This window comes from Panthera pardus, unplaced genomic scaffold (assembly GCF_024362965.1).
Source record: "Panthera pardus isolate Hobbes unplaced genomic scaffold, ASM2436296v1 HiC_scaffold_4, whole genome shotgun sequence".
Taxonomy (NCBI): Eukaryota; Metazoa; Chordata; class Mammalia; order Carnivora; family Felidae; genus Panthera; species Panthera pardus.
In genome coordinates, this window is record NW_026526969.1 from 13,095,034 (window position 1) to 13,108,927 (window position 13,894).

The 13,894-nt window shown below is 52.6% G+C and overlaps 1 protein-coding gene across 3 annotated transcripts in view; it reads right to left on the minus strand.

Annotated features, from left to right (window-relative positions):
• The window catches only part of SDK1 (sidekick cell adhesion molecule 1), an 879,729-nt gene that overhangs the window by 233,711 nt on the left and 632,124 nt on the right, over window positions 1-13,894 (minus strand). For all 3 annotated transcript variants that reach the window (XM_053894114.1, XM_053894115.1, XM_053894113.1), the window contains exons 6-7: window positions 1,120-1,231; window positions 210-400 (exon numbers count right to left, since the gene is read on the minus strand). In XM_053894114.1, coding sequence (XP_053750089.1) covers window positions 210-400; window positions 1,120-1,231 — 303 coding nt within the window. The remainder of the gene's footprint in view (window positions 1-209; window positions 401-1,119; window positions 1,232-13,894) is intronic.

Below are 13,894 nucleotides of genomic sequence, written 5' to 3' on the forward strand. Positions count from 1 at the left end.
TCAGAATATCAGCGCTTTGGATTTAAGGGGTTTATGTCCTCAGAAAAGGAAGAGCAGGGTGACTTTGGAAGCTCATCTAACTGCGCCCTCGTCTCCTGAGCGAGAAAGCAAGCCGGTGAAACGCGGGTGTCGCTGTGCCGTTTCCCAGCACGTGCCCGTGTGGGACTGCCACCTGAGGCTGCGGGTGACGCTAGGCGGCTGAGCATTACCTATGATAGAAAGAAAGGCTTTCGCCGTGGCTGGTTCGAAAGTGCTTCCCGTCAGTGTCGCCTCGCAGACGTACGCCCCGGTGTCCGCGGACGTCGGGTTGCTGATGGTGAGACGTCTCCCAAAGCCGTGGAGCCCACTGGTGACCCTCACCCCGTTTCTCTTCCAGTTCACGCTCAGCAACTCAACAGGCCTGGGAGAGCATTAGTGACGATAATTGTGAGTCATGCAGACGGCAATAACAATAATTTGAGGCATTCAGCACAAGCCTGACAAAGCTAATTCTACCAGGAACCATGGCGGGCCGAACAGTGGACGTTTAAAAATCAATCCAGACACAACTGTGCTCCCTTGCGGCATGCGTCAACAATACACTGCGCTCAAGGGCTACTGAGCAAGGAGAGCTAATTGCAGCAGCCGTGGACCATGAGTGCTAACGACTCCATGTGCTCGGGAAAAGAATGTTTAAAATAAATACTACCAGGGGACACGGCTACGCGGGAGGCATGATCACGGGAACTCGATTCTGGAGCCACCACGAGCCAGGCCGAGAGCACCTCGGACTGCGGAGGAGAGGAGGGATTAACTCTTTCCAGTGCCCCCGTGGGATTTCACTCCTGGCTCGCCCTCGTCTGGAGTCTCCGAGGAGGAGGATCTCCACAGTCCCCCACGGCTAAACCGAAAAGCGGTGCTTTCCGGCACGAACATCACCGTCAACGTAAGTACTGCGGCACCAGGCTTGGGAATTCGGCTCCCTGTCGTCCCGGCCCGCTGTGCTCATGGCCCCGCTGGACACACAAGGCCACCGTTGCTAGAGGGGCAGAGCACGCGTGTGGTGCGTCCTTCCACTCCAGATAAACCTCACGGCAGTTATACGGGCTCTGTAGGCCCAGGGGGCGACCGGCAGCATACCTGGCGTTGGCCACGCATTCCAAGGTGATCTCGCTGGACCCGGCCACCACACTTCTGTTGCCTGGGGGGATCACAATGACGGGAGCCACGGTTTCGGGGGCGCCAGCATCTCCTGTGGCAGAGAAAGCAGAAGACCATGGGACCCTCCTAAGTAGGGAGGATGTGGAGACCGGAACAGAACGAACAGGGGGTCTTGTCGAGCCACGGAGACGGGACGCCCGGGCGTCAGGACCCTACCCCAACCTCCCCCCGCCCTCCCCGTGAGAAGCCCTTGGGCGAGGACACTGTCACTGGCCTTTATCCGACCGTGGGAGCCTGGTGTGAAACCCACGGCCGGTAAGGGTACGTTCTGGCAAGAAATCACGGGAACCAGAGCGTCACAACGCCGCCTGGCCGTCACGTGGCTAAGGACTGTGAAGTGAGGAACGTTTTCCGAACTGCTTGCTGACTTTATTTTTTTATTGACTTTAGACTTTGCTTATTGAGTTACCTAGTCCCCCCACTACTTTCAAATCTGCTCAGTTCCACAAATATTCCGCGCGTCGGGCACTCGGCTGGGCACGTGTGGTGTTCGAAAGCGGCCGGCTCTCGTACTTGGGCCCAAAGGGGACTCCCCGGAGCAAACACATTCAATCAACAAAGGGTTCTGTTCTGCCCGTGTACTTTCAATCCCTTTTTCTTCTCGGAGAAGTAAATATCCTGAATCCACCTCTGTTTTGCGAGTATCAAACTATAAATAATTTAGCTCCTACTTCTGGTGACAAGGGAGAAAAAAAACCAGCACACGTTTTTGCCACTTTTCTCTAAAATCCATGTAGTGTCGAAATCAAACTACCCACAGTACACTTTACCGCTGTTTATTTGGGGGAAATGATGACGGATCAAACATTTCTGGAACAGGAATTTCCATAAAGGGTGGAGACGGCAGAGACTGGAAATAAAAATAAAGTTCTGCGAATGTGTAATGTTTCATCTAGCGCTTGGCGCTGGAGCCCGGCGAGCGTGGGGGGCTCTGGCAGGGACCAGTCCTTGGCCGCCCGACCGCAGTGGGCTGGCGCCACCGAGAGAACGGTAGGGAAACCGAGGACTGGCTTTGTATCACCACTAATTCTCCACAGCTCTGCGTCCTGGTTTCATTGCTTAAGCGGTATGTGAGTTTTGAATGAAAGGTTCGTGTCAATTAAAAACAAAACTTGATGCAGGCAGGGCCAACGAATTAATTTTTTAACCAAACACCGATGACATTGATGGAGGCCGGCTTGCCAGTGTCCCGGGGCCTCCTGGAAGGCTGAAGCGGCCTTCTCCTTTCCCGGCCTCTTTGCCTCCCAAGTGAGCCCTGCAGGGCCTCTCTGACAGCCTCCTTCTGAGGCTCTCCGCTCCTAACTGCAGAGAGACCGTTGGGCTGGTTACCAGATTCCTGACGACAGGCCAGAGTACAGACACTTTCGTGATGGGGCAAAGGACAGGAGCCGACTGCCGATCAGATTAACAACCTGCCTGTCATCTGTGAAAGTTGCTGATGAGGAGAAATGACCTGAGAAGCTAATATTTGCAAATAGTTACGTGAAGTGAAGAAGGGCAGCAGTGAATGCTGAAAGGTCACCGAGCAAGGTGCTAATTTGGCATTAATCACCGCTCCGCCACGGCGGCAGAAGAGGAAACCCGTGCTCAGCACTTGTCACCGCCCGGGGAGGACGGGCCCCAGGCCGGGCGGCCTCGGCTGCACGCTGACCCCGGGAGACCGTGCATGGGACAGAGAAGCACCAAGGCCGAGCTCACAGCTCCCCGGGGGCGGGTGGGACAGAGCAGTGCCACTCTGTCACGGGTCGCGGCCACACCGAAACATGGAGCAGCCCCTAAGTGTGCTTCGAGTGGGGCGGTGACCATTTCCACAAAACCCCTTCGCACACGCCGACGCACCTGTCTCGGGAGGCCCTCACCCTGCGGGGTTGGCGGCACAAGTCCGGCGACTGCTTGCATTTGATTCGGGGCACAGGACACTGGCTGAAGAAGTGGGTGTGAGAGCTGCAGGCTGAAATGCGGTCGTTCCTAAACGGAGCATCCGTGACAGACGCACGAGGCCGCCGGCGAGGTGTCCTTGCCTTACGGGAACCACCACCCGCAAGATCACAGCACGGTCTTCTGGCTGTAACGCTATGCATTTGCTGTTGAAGCTGCCATCACCACTTTTCGGGAAAATTTTACTGAAGTGCCCAGAATCCAGATCTTGCAACAACAGCAGGGACGGTGCTCATGACAGAACACGATGCTAGAGCACTCTCTTCTTTTAAACAAACGTCTTTAAATTTCAATCGAATCTGACTGGGCACGTGGATTAACAAGGCGCAGAAACGCCCCTGCCCCCGTGTGACCATCTGGTGTGGCAGGTTGGAACTGTCTGAAGACACCCTGAATCCCAGAGAGCAGAGGTCTCTCCCCTGAGCCATGTGTCCCATGTGTCCTCTGTGGAGGGGAACCTCACCCTGTGTTCATGCCTGTCCTGTTTGGCTGCTGAGAATTCTGCATACAGCAGCGGGGTACGAAGTAGATTGTTCCAGAGACAAACTATTAACTCCTCCCTCTGTCTCCAGCTCCGTGTCACAATTAGCCCCTCCGTGGTCCAGCGCCAGGTGTCCCCAGGCCGACACCTCGTCCCCTGTGGCCACCGTCCTAACATCTGACAGCTGCTCTCGGGAGCTGGCTTCATCTCCCGCCTGCGAATCATTCTGTCTCTTTTCTTCTGTCATTGCGCACCTCGGTCTCTTAGTCTTTTGCTGCTTTTTAGAAGGTTTTTGCCTCTTTTTTAAGTGACAGGAGTATTAGAGGTGCTTTATCTGCCATTTTTAGCCTGTCACGCAGACTTATCTGCCAATTTTTTCCCCACATTCAATTTTTAGAAAAAAAGATGCAAAGAAGAATATCCAGCATTTTAAAAAGAAGAAAGCGACCTCTTTATTTCTGCTATTCCATAGTATCTGAGATATAAAAGCACCCGAAATCCCTAATGATTGGTTATTTTGTCATAAATATTCCATAATAATGAGTCACTGCTGCCTCCACTGGGAATATTACCCTCTCCTTCAATGCTCTACATGAACACGGGATTTTTAAATGCCATATGCCGACGTATTAAGAATTACTTCCGAGAAGAATGAAAACAAGGGAAGAGGGAAGGTAACCGTGCTTCCCCACGTTCCCAGGTAGCCACCGTCACATCACTAAATGACTCATAAACGTCTCCCCATTTGATCTAACGAGACCAGAAAATACCTACTACTGCCCCCCGTTTACAGACGAGGAAACTGAGGCCCAAAGTCACAGGAGTTCAAATGGCAGAGGAAGGATTTAAATAAAGGAAAGGCTCCACCCCGAATCTATCATCTTCCTTTCACGTAACGCCGTTTACTCCTGATAAAAAATCTGGTTGTGCTAAGTTAACCAGAAATTACATAACTAGAACACACCTTCCCCCAAGCATTTCCTTAATGGAGACTTTACTGTGGTGTTTTCAACTGAACGTCTCCCAGGCTGGTTTTAGGTGGTTGAGGTGAAGGTGTTGACTCAGAAGAGGCTTTCTGCAGAGGTCAGCAGAGGTCAGCAACGGACGGGCACCGTGCAGCCCCAGAGGCAGCCGCTTTGGACGGAGGCCTCTTTGTGGTCACGGGAATACAACGGCGCCTGAGCACCGAAACAGCACCTCATCCCAGCCGGTCTCCCCACGGAACCCCTGAGTCACTACAGAGCTGACTAGGGGAAACGGTCCAGGCTGCGTTTAATTAAAAAAGTGCATTTAGGGGCGCCTGGGTGGCTCAGTCGGTTAAGCTTCTGACTTCAGCTCAGGTCATGATCTCGTGGTTTGAGAGTTTGAGCCCCGCATCGGGCTCTCTGCTGTCAGTGTGGAGGCCGCTTCGTATCCTCTGCCCCCCTCTCTCTCTGCCCCTCCCCTGCTCTCTCTCGCTCTCAGAATTAAATAAACATTAAAAAAGCATTAAAAGTACACTTCAAGAACATCAAATGTCTCAAACAACAAGAAGGTTCACCTGAACTACTGACCCGTAGAAAGGCAGCGAATGAAGTGGGGTAAGGGACAAACACTCTGCTGTGCCACTTTAGGGGGGAGGGAAAGTCCCAGGAGAGAGACGCGGGGTTAGGGGACCCAGCAGCGTGGTGGTGGGGCGCGGGGAGGAAAACTGGCCTACAGACACCTGGGTGCAGGGTGGTGCAGGCACCCACTGCCCCGGGAGGCGGAGCGGGGGGGGTTGTTGGAGGAGCTACTGGGGGCGCAGGCTGGAGCCCCGAGGGCAAGGGGAGACGTGCAGGGTGAGGGGTCAGATCGGAGAAGCCCGTGGGCAATATTCTAAAGGAGGATGGGAACCTCTGCCCACTCCTCAAATAAAACTTAAACGACAACTACCGTGGGATCCGGCAATCCCACTTCTGGGTATAGACCCAAAGGAAACGACAGCGCTATCTCAAAGAGGTGTCTGGGCCCCCACGCTCACAACAGCCAAGACACGGACACAAATCACGTGCCCATCTGTAGATAGATTAAGACAATGTGGTATATTTACGGAATATAATTCAGCCATTAAAGAAAGAAGGAAGTCCTGCCGTTTGCTACAACATAGATGAGCTTTGAGGGCATCGTGCCGAGGAGATAAGGCAGGCAGAGAAAGACAGTATTGTACGATCGCGCTTACACGTGGAATCTGCAAAAGTGGAGCTCCCAGCCACAGGACACATCGGTGGTCGCCAGAGGCAGCGGTGGGGGAAATGTGGAAAGGCGGTCGAAACCGACATATCTACCTATAAGAAAAACAAGATCTCGGATGTAACGTGAAAAACAGAGGTCTCTTGGTATTGCCAGACATCCGCCCTGCGGTAAAAGTGTCCCTAGCTGGGAGCCACTGGTTCTAGGTCACACTCCTAGTCACTGGTACGGGCGGAAAGAACAATCCTTCATAGTTTTTAAAAAAGACAGAAAAGCCACTACTGTTGTGCCGTGATGGCTGCACAGACTTTCCCTTACTGGGGTCGCCGTTTCTGCCCGGATGGTCTTCCCCGGGCCCAGCGCTGCAGCGTGCGGGCGAGTCCAGACGCCGCATCCAGATGGCAGCCCGGGGACACGAGGCCCCCGTGGGTGTGCACCCGGCCCACACACCAGACACCAGGGACGTTCTGCACGATCTGCGCACGCCCACTTCTGGGGCCGCCTGTCCCCCATCCGCCCCCAAACCTCGCTTCCCCCACTTCCTATCTCCCCAAGTTTCTCTGTGAGGACAGCCCATCTTGAGGGCACGCAGTGACCCCACGCTTGCTGCTGACTGCCAGCCCTCGCTTCTGCTGTTCCACCCGGATGCGTGGGCACGGTGATGTAGGTGCCTGCCCGGTCCCTGGAAGCAGACCCCATCAGGCTCCCCTCGCCCCGGCCCCAATCCCAGGTCCTTCTGCTCCAAGCTTCTCTCCCTGCCCCCAACCGTCCCCGCTGAGGCTCCCCTGTGCCCGACAGCTGAGAGGCAGTCCTGATGAGGACAGTTTCGAGCCCAGTCAACCTGGAAATACCACCACGGCTCCCAACTGTTTCGGAACAAGTTACCTAACTCCTCCGAGCCCTACCTTTTTCATTTGTAAAACCGTGAGCACTTCACGAGGCCGTTATAAGCGGGGGCCTGCATGTGTACGAATGTGGGTGTGCATGTGTGTGTATGCCCGTAGGTGTGTGCGCACACGTGGTGCCCGGCTCACAGAGGGCGCTGCACGAACACGGGGGCTCCTTATTAGTCCTGGGAACTGGGAACAAAGCCGTCACCCCCTCCTCTGCCCCAGGGCTCCACCCATCTCTTCCGCCAGCACTGACCTCTCCACGGGTGCCCTGGAGGTGCTCGGGCTGACGTCCCGCTTCTCACCAAGGACGTGTGGATGAATGTGCGAAACCTCCTTGAAGCCTCGAGAAGGCTGCGGCTCCATTCACATTCGTAGCCCGGAGGCAGAGCCCACGCTAAGGGCTGCGAGCACTCAGACATTTCCCTGCGCCCTCCTTACACAGATATCAACATCTCATTAAAAATGTAGACTTCTTTCCAAAAAGAGTCTGTGCCCTTAAAGAAGTGGAATTTTCCAGGACATCTGAGAAAGCGAATCCTGCATTTTGGTTCTTCTCTGTTAGCACCACGGTCTTGAATTTCCTGTTTCACAGGTGATGTTCCTGGCAAATAGGCCTCAGGAAATCTTTGCAGCAGCCGGCTCAAAGGTCGTGGGTCCACTACCTGCACAGCCCATGTGCCTCCCTGGGCCCCGCCACAAAATAATGAGCCACAAATGCTGCCCTCAACCAAAGGGTGCCGAGTCACATCTGCCCTGAGATACGAAACCCGTGCACGACTTCATGTAAACATGTACGAAATGAGCAAACCGAACGTCCTTCCCACACAAGAGCAGACGTTTTCCGGGAGGAGTGCCTGTGTCGGAGGACAAACTGGTGCGATAGCTGTCGCACAGCCCAAGAATAGAAAGACTGTCTGGCTCCTCAACTCCTCATGTGTCTCCAGCAGTGGGGTTTTGATTTTTGTAAAGACAGCTCCCACCAAGGAGCCAGCAGGTAATGGAGTCTACAGGATGGCTCGAAACCTCAGAATCTCCCTGCTCCAAAAAGAGCTGGCCCCCAATTTGGAGGAACAAAAGAGAAAACGGGGTCGAAAACAAAACCGGAGTAAAAGACAACGAAGGCTCCCCGTGCCGAGCGGTATGTTCCCTGGTCTTCTTTCTTCAACGCCAACAACAACAGCAACACGTATGGGTTGTGGTGTGCAGATGACACGGCAGTTACAGAAATGCTTTAACACGCAGGCAGCTGGCTATCCGGACGCAACAACAGGGAACCGCCCCCCCCCCCCCCGGCCCCCACTCCCGGCCCGAGCCAGCATGGTCGGTACCCTGGCTGCTTCACCACGTGGCTCTCATCTCACCGCAACATCAGATTTGCGCGTAGGTCTGCCCGCCTTCTGGAATAAGGAGGGACACAGGCGTTATTCATCTTTGTATGAACGAAGCGCCTGGGCCATACCAGCCCTTCTGCAGGTACTCATTAAATGAAGAATTACGTCTCGCCCAAATATAACAGGTTGGCTACTGTTAGCAGAGGATTACCGCCATAGGGCAGGAGCAACACTGATTATCTCTTATTTCAGGCGCGCTACGGCCAGGCACGGCGCTGGGGATTCAGTTTTAACTGCACGAGGTCAGTGTCCTCAAGGGGCTGTGGGTTTAGTGGAGGAAGATGTCCCGTTAACAGAGCAAGTCCTACCGGGTTGTCTGGGGCTAGGAGAGGTGCAGGGAGGGGGATGGCGGCACACGGTGGGTATGGGCCGGTGAGTTAATTCTGCCAGGGGAATTAGGAAAGCCTGAGTCATGCCCTTGAAAGATGGACAGGCAATCAGCAGATAGAGGAGGGAAGAGAGGCATTTCAGGAAGAGAAGACAAAGAAGGCAGAAGGCAGTCCAGACTGTTTGGAAAGGTACGAGTTGCTCTGGAGGGTGAGCGGGTCTGGGTGTGGCAGGGACGGACCCGGAGGTGAAGGCCGTGGCCCTGCTTGGTGCTGGGGACTTGATCCAGTGAGGAACGGAGTCACTGAAGGACCCAGAGGAGGGGTTGAGACGAGTAAGGGATGGTGGGAGGCCAAAGGGAGGAGGGAGAGAGAACAGAGGGGCCTTGGGCGGCTGGTTTATGTGAAGTGCTCCCAGTTGCTGGCCTGAGTGGTTCGGATGGACGGCACGGCGACTCAAGGGTCAAAACACGGAAGAGAGAGCAGGACTGGGGGTGATGACGTTGGCATGTTAGGGTGGAAGAGGAGGAGGGGCCGTACTTCCGTCAGGTGCCTGTGGGGCGTGTCGGGGGGCAGGTGCAGAGGGCATCGGCCGCTCGGCTCACAGACGGTGACCGAAATTCTGATGAGAAGACGTCTCTGTGAGAGTAGGAAGGGCAGAGAGCAGGCCCGGGACAAAAGCCTGTGGAGGGCGGGCACAGAGGTCCACAAGGGACAGCAAGGGGTCAGAGAGGGGAAGAAAGAGGGGATTTTACCACACGAAGGAAATTAGAGCTCAGGCTATGGGTTCTTCCAAGTGGACAGGAATTCCCACGTGTAAAATCAAGGCTACTTCTCAGTTTTTGAAGACGGATCTTTGTACGTTGGGGGACAGCTGCTAAGGAATGCAGGGCTACATACGGGCGAAAACCCTGCCCTCGGCCGACCAGGGCTTCACTGTAAGCACAACACAGCACAACACCGTGGAGCTGGAGGGGCTCTTTTGTTCAGTTCTGCAGCTCGGTTTCTGCAAACAGGCTGGCGCGGGCCATCCCCAACCTGCTTTCTGACAGAAAAAAAGCGTAATTTAATTAGTCAATCTTTCGTGATTCTTGACCTTCTCCCATGCATAGCAAGGGATGTTGGTGCTCCTCTGGGGGATGGGTGGAAAGCACTCCAATATATTCCACTTAAAGAAAATCAGGTGGCTTCTCAGTTTATCAATTGCTTTTGCAACCCCTTGGCGTTTGTCATCTTTCTCCGCATTATCAAAATCGCTCGGCAAATGGATTAAGTGCCTGCCTGCAAGAGCGTCTCAACAGGTGTGTCTGACCTCTGGCCACCACGGGGAGCCAGCCTCTCAACAGCACGAATCCTGCCATGCTGAACCCCCGGGGTACTATTTTTAAGAGACTGACAGACCCCCAAGTCTCTCTCTACGATTTATGTGCATTTGCAAGAACTCCTAGAAATCAAGATTATTATTTGTTTCATTAAAATGTGCTACAGTGAAAGGTATGTCAGCGGCAGGCAGACCGGGTCATTCCCGAGGACGTCTTGAGGTGATTTTCTCGCGGCAGAACTTGGGCCACTGTGACAAGTGAAATAAACAGCACGCCATGTCTCCTGACAGAAAAAAAAATTCACCGAGCAGAAGGTTCCTCCCACCTCTTACCTACCCCTAAGTTCGTGTTTTCATTTGTAGTCACCTCCTGAATTTAATTTCTGGGTTACTAATCTGTTGTGTGTGGAGGTGCCTAAGGAAACTTTCCTTTCCTTTTTCTTTTCCTTTCCTTTTTCCTTTCCTTTTTCCTTTCCTTTTTCCTTTCCTTTTTCCTTTCCTTTTTCCTTTCCTTTTTCCTTTCCTTTTTCCTTTCCTTTCCTTTCCTTTCCTTTCCTTTCCTTTCCTTTCCTTTCCTTTCCTTTCCTTTCCTTTCCTTTCCTTTTCGACGCTGCGTCCCCGGTCCCGTCAGCCGGAGCCCGGTCAGGGGCCACGTGGGCGTCGAGGTGGTGCAGTGAGACGGAGGCGGGCGTGCAGGGCTGGGGGCAAGCACTGGGGCAAACCCGATCGCAAACGCTCTCGCGGTTCCCTTGCGAGGACAGGGTGCCAGCTGACCCAATTCCTGTTTACTGTCCAGCGGCAGGAGGGAGAGAAAATGGGAGGAAATACAGCAGTCTCTCCCATTTACAATTTTATCTTTGTGCGTACTTCCGTTTTTATCTCAATACGCTTCTGGGCCCGTCTATTGACAAGAGACGATAAATAAAATAATATGACAGTTTGACAAACAATCTAGCAGTTTCTTTTCTTCTCGTTTATGATATATTTGAAAACACGCACATTCGGAAATGCACGGACCGTACCACGGTGCGTATTTTCATCAGCTTTTTACTGGGTGGAGGAAAATGAAGGTGACAGAGACTATGGCACAGCGGGCCTATTTCTCTATTTATTTGGGGACGCACACAAGTGGGTAAACACAAGGCAGGATTTAGGAACTGTGTGACTGGGGACTGGAGTGATCCAGATAGTGCCAGATCTTTTTATTTAAACACATGTGAGCATAATCTCCCAGGTAATGACAGAAGAGCCATCACCGACAGAAAAGCTGGACTACAGGCGGTTTGGGCGGGCCGGGGTGGGGGGGGGTGGTAAGATGAGGGAGTTTTCATGAGTTGACGTCACTTTTCTGAATGGCATTCTCAAATTATTGAGACTGCGATGAGGAACAATAACAGATCACTTTTAGTTTTAATTAAGAAATTCCCTTGAATAAATTTGCCAAACATGCAAATCTGGGCATGAGCCCAAGCCCACCAGGGCAACTGAGACCAGAGAGCGTCCTTGACACGCCAGCTGAGACCAGGTCCCAGGTGACCACGGTCGCCTCTGTCATAGCATCTCCTCCATGGCTCGATATTCCTGAGCTTCAATCACACCGGACTACGCGGCACTCTGATGCATCCTGGCTGTCCCCCTTGGACCCGAATGCCCCCACTTGTGACAACTTTCTCTATCCCTACCCCCTGCCCCCTCCGCACTGCTTCCTCCTGAATCCCACCCACACATCCAGGCCTGGGAATACTTCCTCCATGAAAGTATCCAAGGCCCTCGGTTACGATGATCTGCCCTCTTTGTACATGTGGTGGATGTTTTAAAAAATTATTATTGTGGTTACATCTACAGAACATGAAAGTTACCAGTTTTAAGTGCATTAATTCATGTTGTTTTGTAACCACCCCTACCGTCCATCCATGGAACTTTCTCACCTTCCCAAATGGAAACTCTGTCCCCATTAAACACTACCCCTGCTCCCAATGGCCCCAGCCCCTGGCACCATCATCTACTCTTTATCTCCAGTTTTACTCTAGGTATCTCATATAAATGGAACCATACGGTTTTTACCCCTTTTGTGACTGGTTTATGTTACCTCGCATAGTATCTTCAAGGCTCACACATGCTGTAACGTTTGTCAAAATGTCCTTCCTGTTTGAGGCTGGATAATATTCTGCTGTCTGCAGAGACCACATTTTGTTTATCCAGATGATGAGCGAGTTGATCATCTTTCCATGTGCCTCGTGGCCGTCTGTACGTCATGTGTGGAAAATGTCTATTCAAGTCCTTTGCTCGGTTTCTTAGATCAGGTTGCTTTTGCGTGTACTTGGTTCCTTGTTGAGTTGTAGGAGTTCTTTATATATTCTGGATATTAATCCCTTATCAGACATATGATTTGCAAACACTTTTTCCCCATTTCATGGGTTGCCTTTTGACTCTGTTGGCGGTGTGCTGTGATGCAGAAATGTTTCATTTCGATGGAGTCCAATTTGTCTATTTTCCTTTTGTTGCGTGTGCTTCTGGTGTCATAGCCAAGAAGTCATCGCCAAATCCAATGTCGTGAAGCTTTCCCCCTGTGTTTTCTTCCAAGGGTTTTACAGTGTTAGGTCTTTGATCGTTTTGAATTCGAATATGCTGTACATGGGGTAAGGCGTGTGGTACACTTTCTACATCTGTTAAAATGACTGGAAGCGGGTGCTGCCCATGTCCTGCCCGTAGCCTCTGTCACTCACCCCTCATGTGTGAACCCAGGGCTTCCTGCCAGTGCCTGGGCCGGGGGGGGGGGGGGTCCCACCTGAGGTCGTTCTCTGGTCAGGGCAGTGGTTGGTCGTTCATGCTGGTCTCAGCCTGTCAATAACCAGGGTAACGACAGGGCCGGCTGTTGTGGTCCTCATGACAACTGGAAGACACCTTCTAGTGTCTTCTAGTGTCCATCGGGAAACTTTGAAAAAATGAAGGCTTAATCTTCACAGGCTTGGGAATTACACAGCATACCTGGGGTCACACGGGGCGGCCTCAGGTACGGAGGGAGAGAGAGAGAGCACGGCCGGGGGTTCTGCTTTTATTGGGGTTGACAGTGGGGGCCTGGGTTTTGCAGACTCACTCCTTATTGGTGAATTTAAGACATAAAAGCAGGAATTTAAAGTGGCCCAGGTGGTCAGTTATCAAGATCAACTCGGAGCTCTGAAATAAAGGAGCCTCCATGTGGGAGGCAGCGGGCTCTTTATCCAGCTCCGCAAGGTGGGCCTGTGTTTATTCCAAGATAGCCATCTCTGAACTGGTGCCTGGGCATCACAGCTTAAGTCAGCCACTTGCATTACAAAAGGGAAAAACAATAACCTGTCAGGGCTTTCCACTACACTGGCCTACAAGGGCGAGGCGGATAGACAGGCCAGGATGCCAGCAAATTAATGTCCCTGGAAGCTGTTCCCCACCACTAAAACATAAGTGGCATGAAAGTGGCTTTTCATCAGCCTCCCGAGGACTCCCGGGTACTGAGGACAGGTGCTCCCAGAGGCGATGGGCTCCCTGATATCCCCGTAGTGGCATCTTTCTCCCCACCCCGTCTCCTTCACACACCCCTCTACCTGTACCTCCCGGGGCCACATCGAAGTAAATGAGTGCACTCGTTCCCGGGCTCACACATCGTTTCCGGGGGAACAGGACGATGGGAACCTATCTCCTTCGGACAAGGGCATTCACATGAGCAGATGTGCCCTGTCCACTGCAAACTCCTTGAAGGCACGTGATGCTCAGAAACGCCCTTATGCTCACAGCCTCTGGCAAAGAGTAAGTGCCTACTAGACGGTGGCCAAATTGAAGGAACCTAACTTCACATTTTCCACATAGATGTCAATATCTGTTCCTAAAATATCAACATCTCTTCCCTGGATGAGTTTCACAGACACGTGTCTGGAGCGTAGCACAGCTCGGCTCCTGGGGTGTGTCTGTGACTATGTGCCAGGCTCAAATCCTGCTGAAAATCAGATGTTCTTTACAAAGCATGCGGTTCACAAACAGAATCTGTAACTAGAAAAGTGTCTCTAATAGATAAAACCAAGAACAGAGAAATTCAATCCTGAGTCCCTGGAGAAAACAGAAAATTAACTTAACAAATGCTTTGAGCACATGAGAGAAGG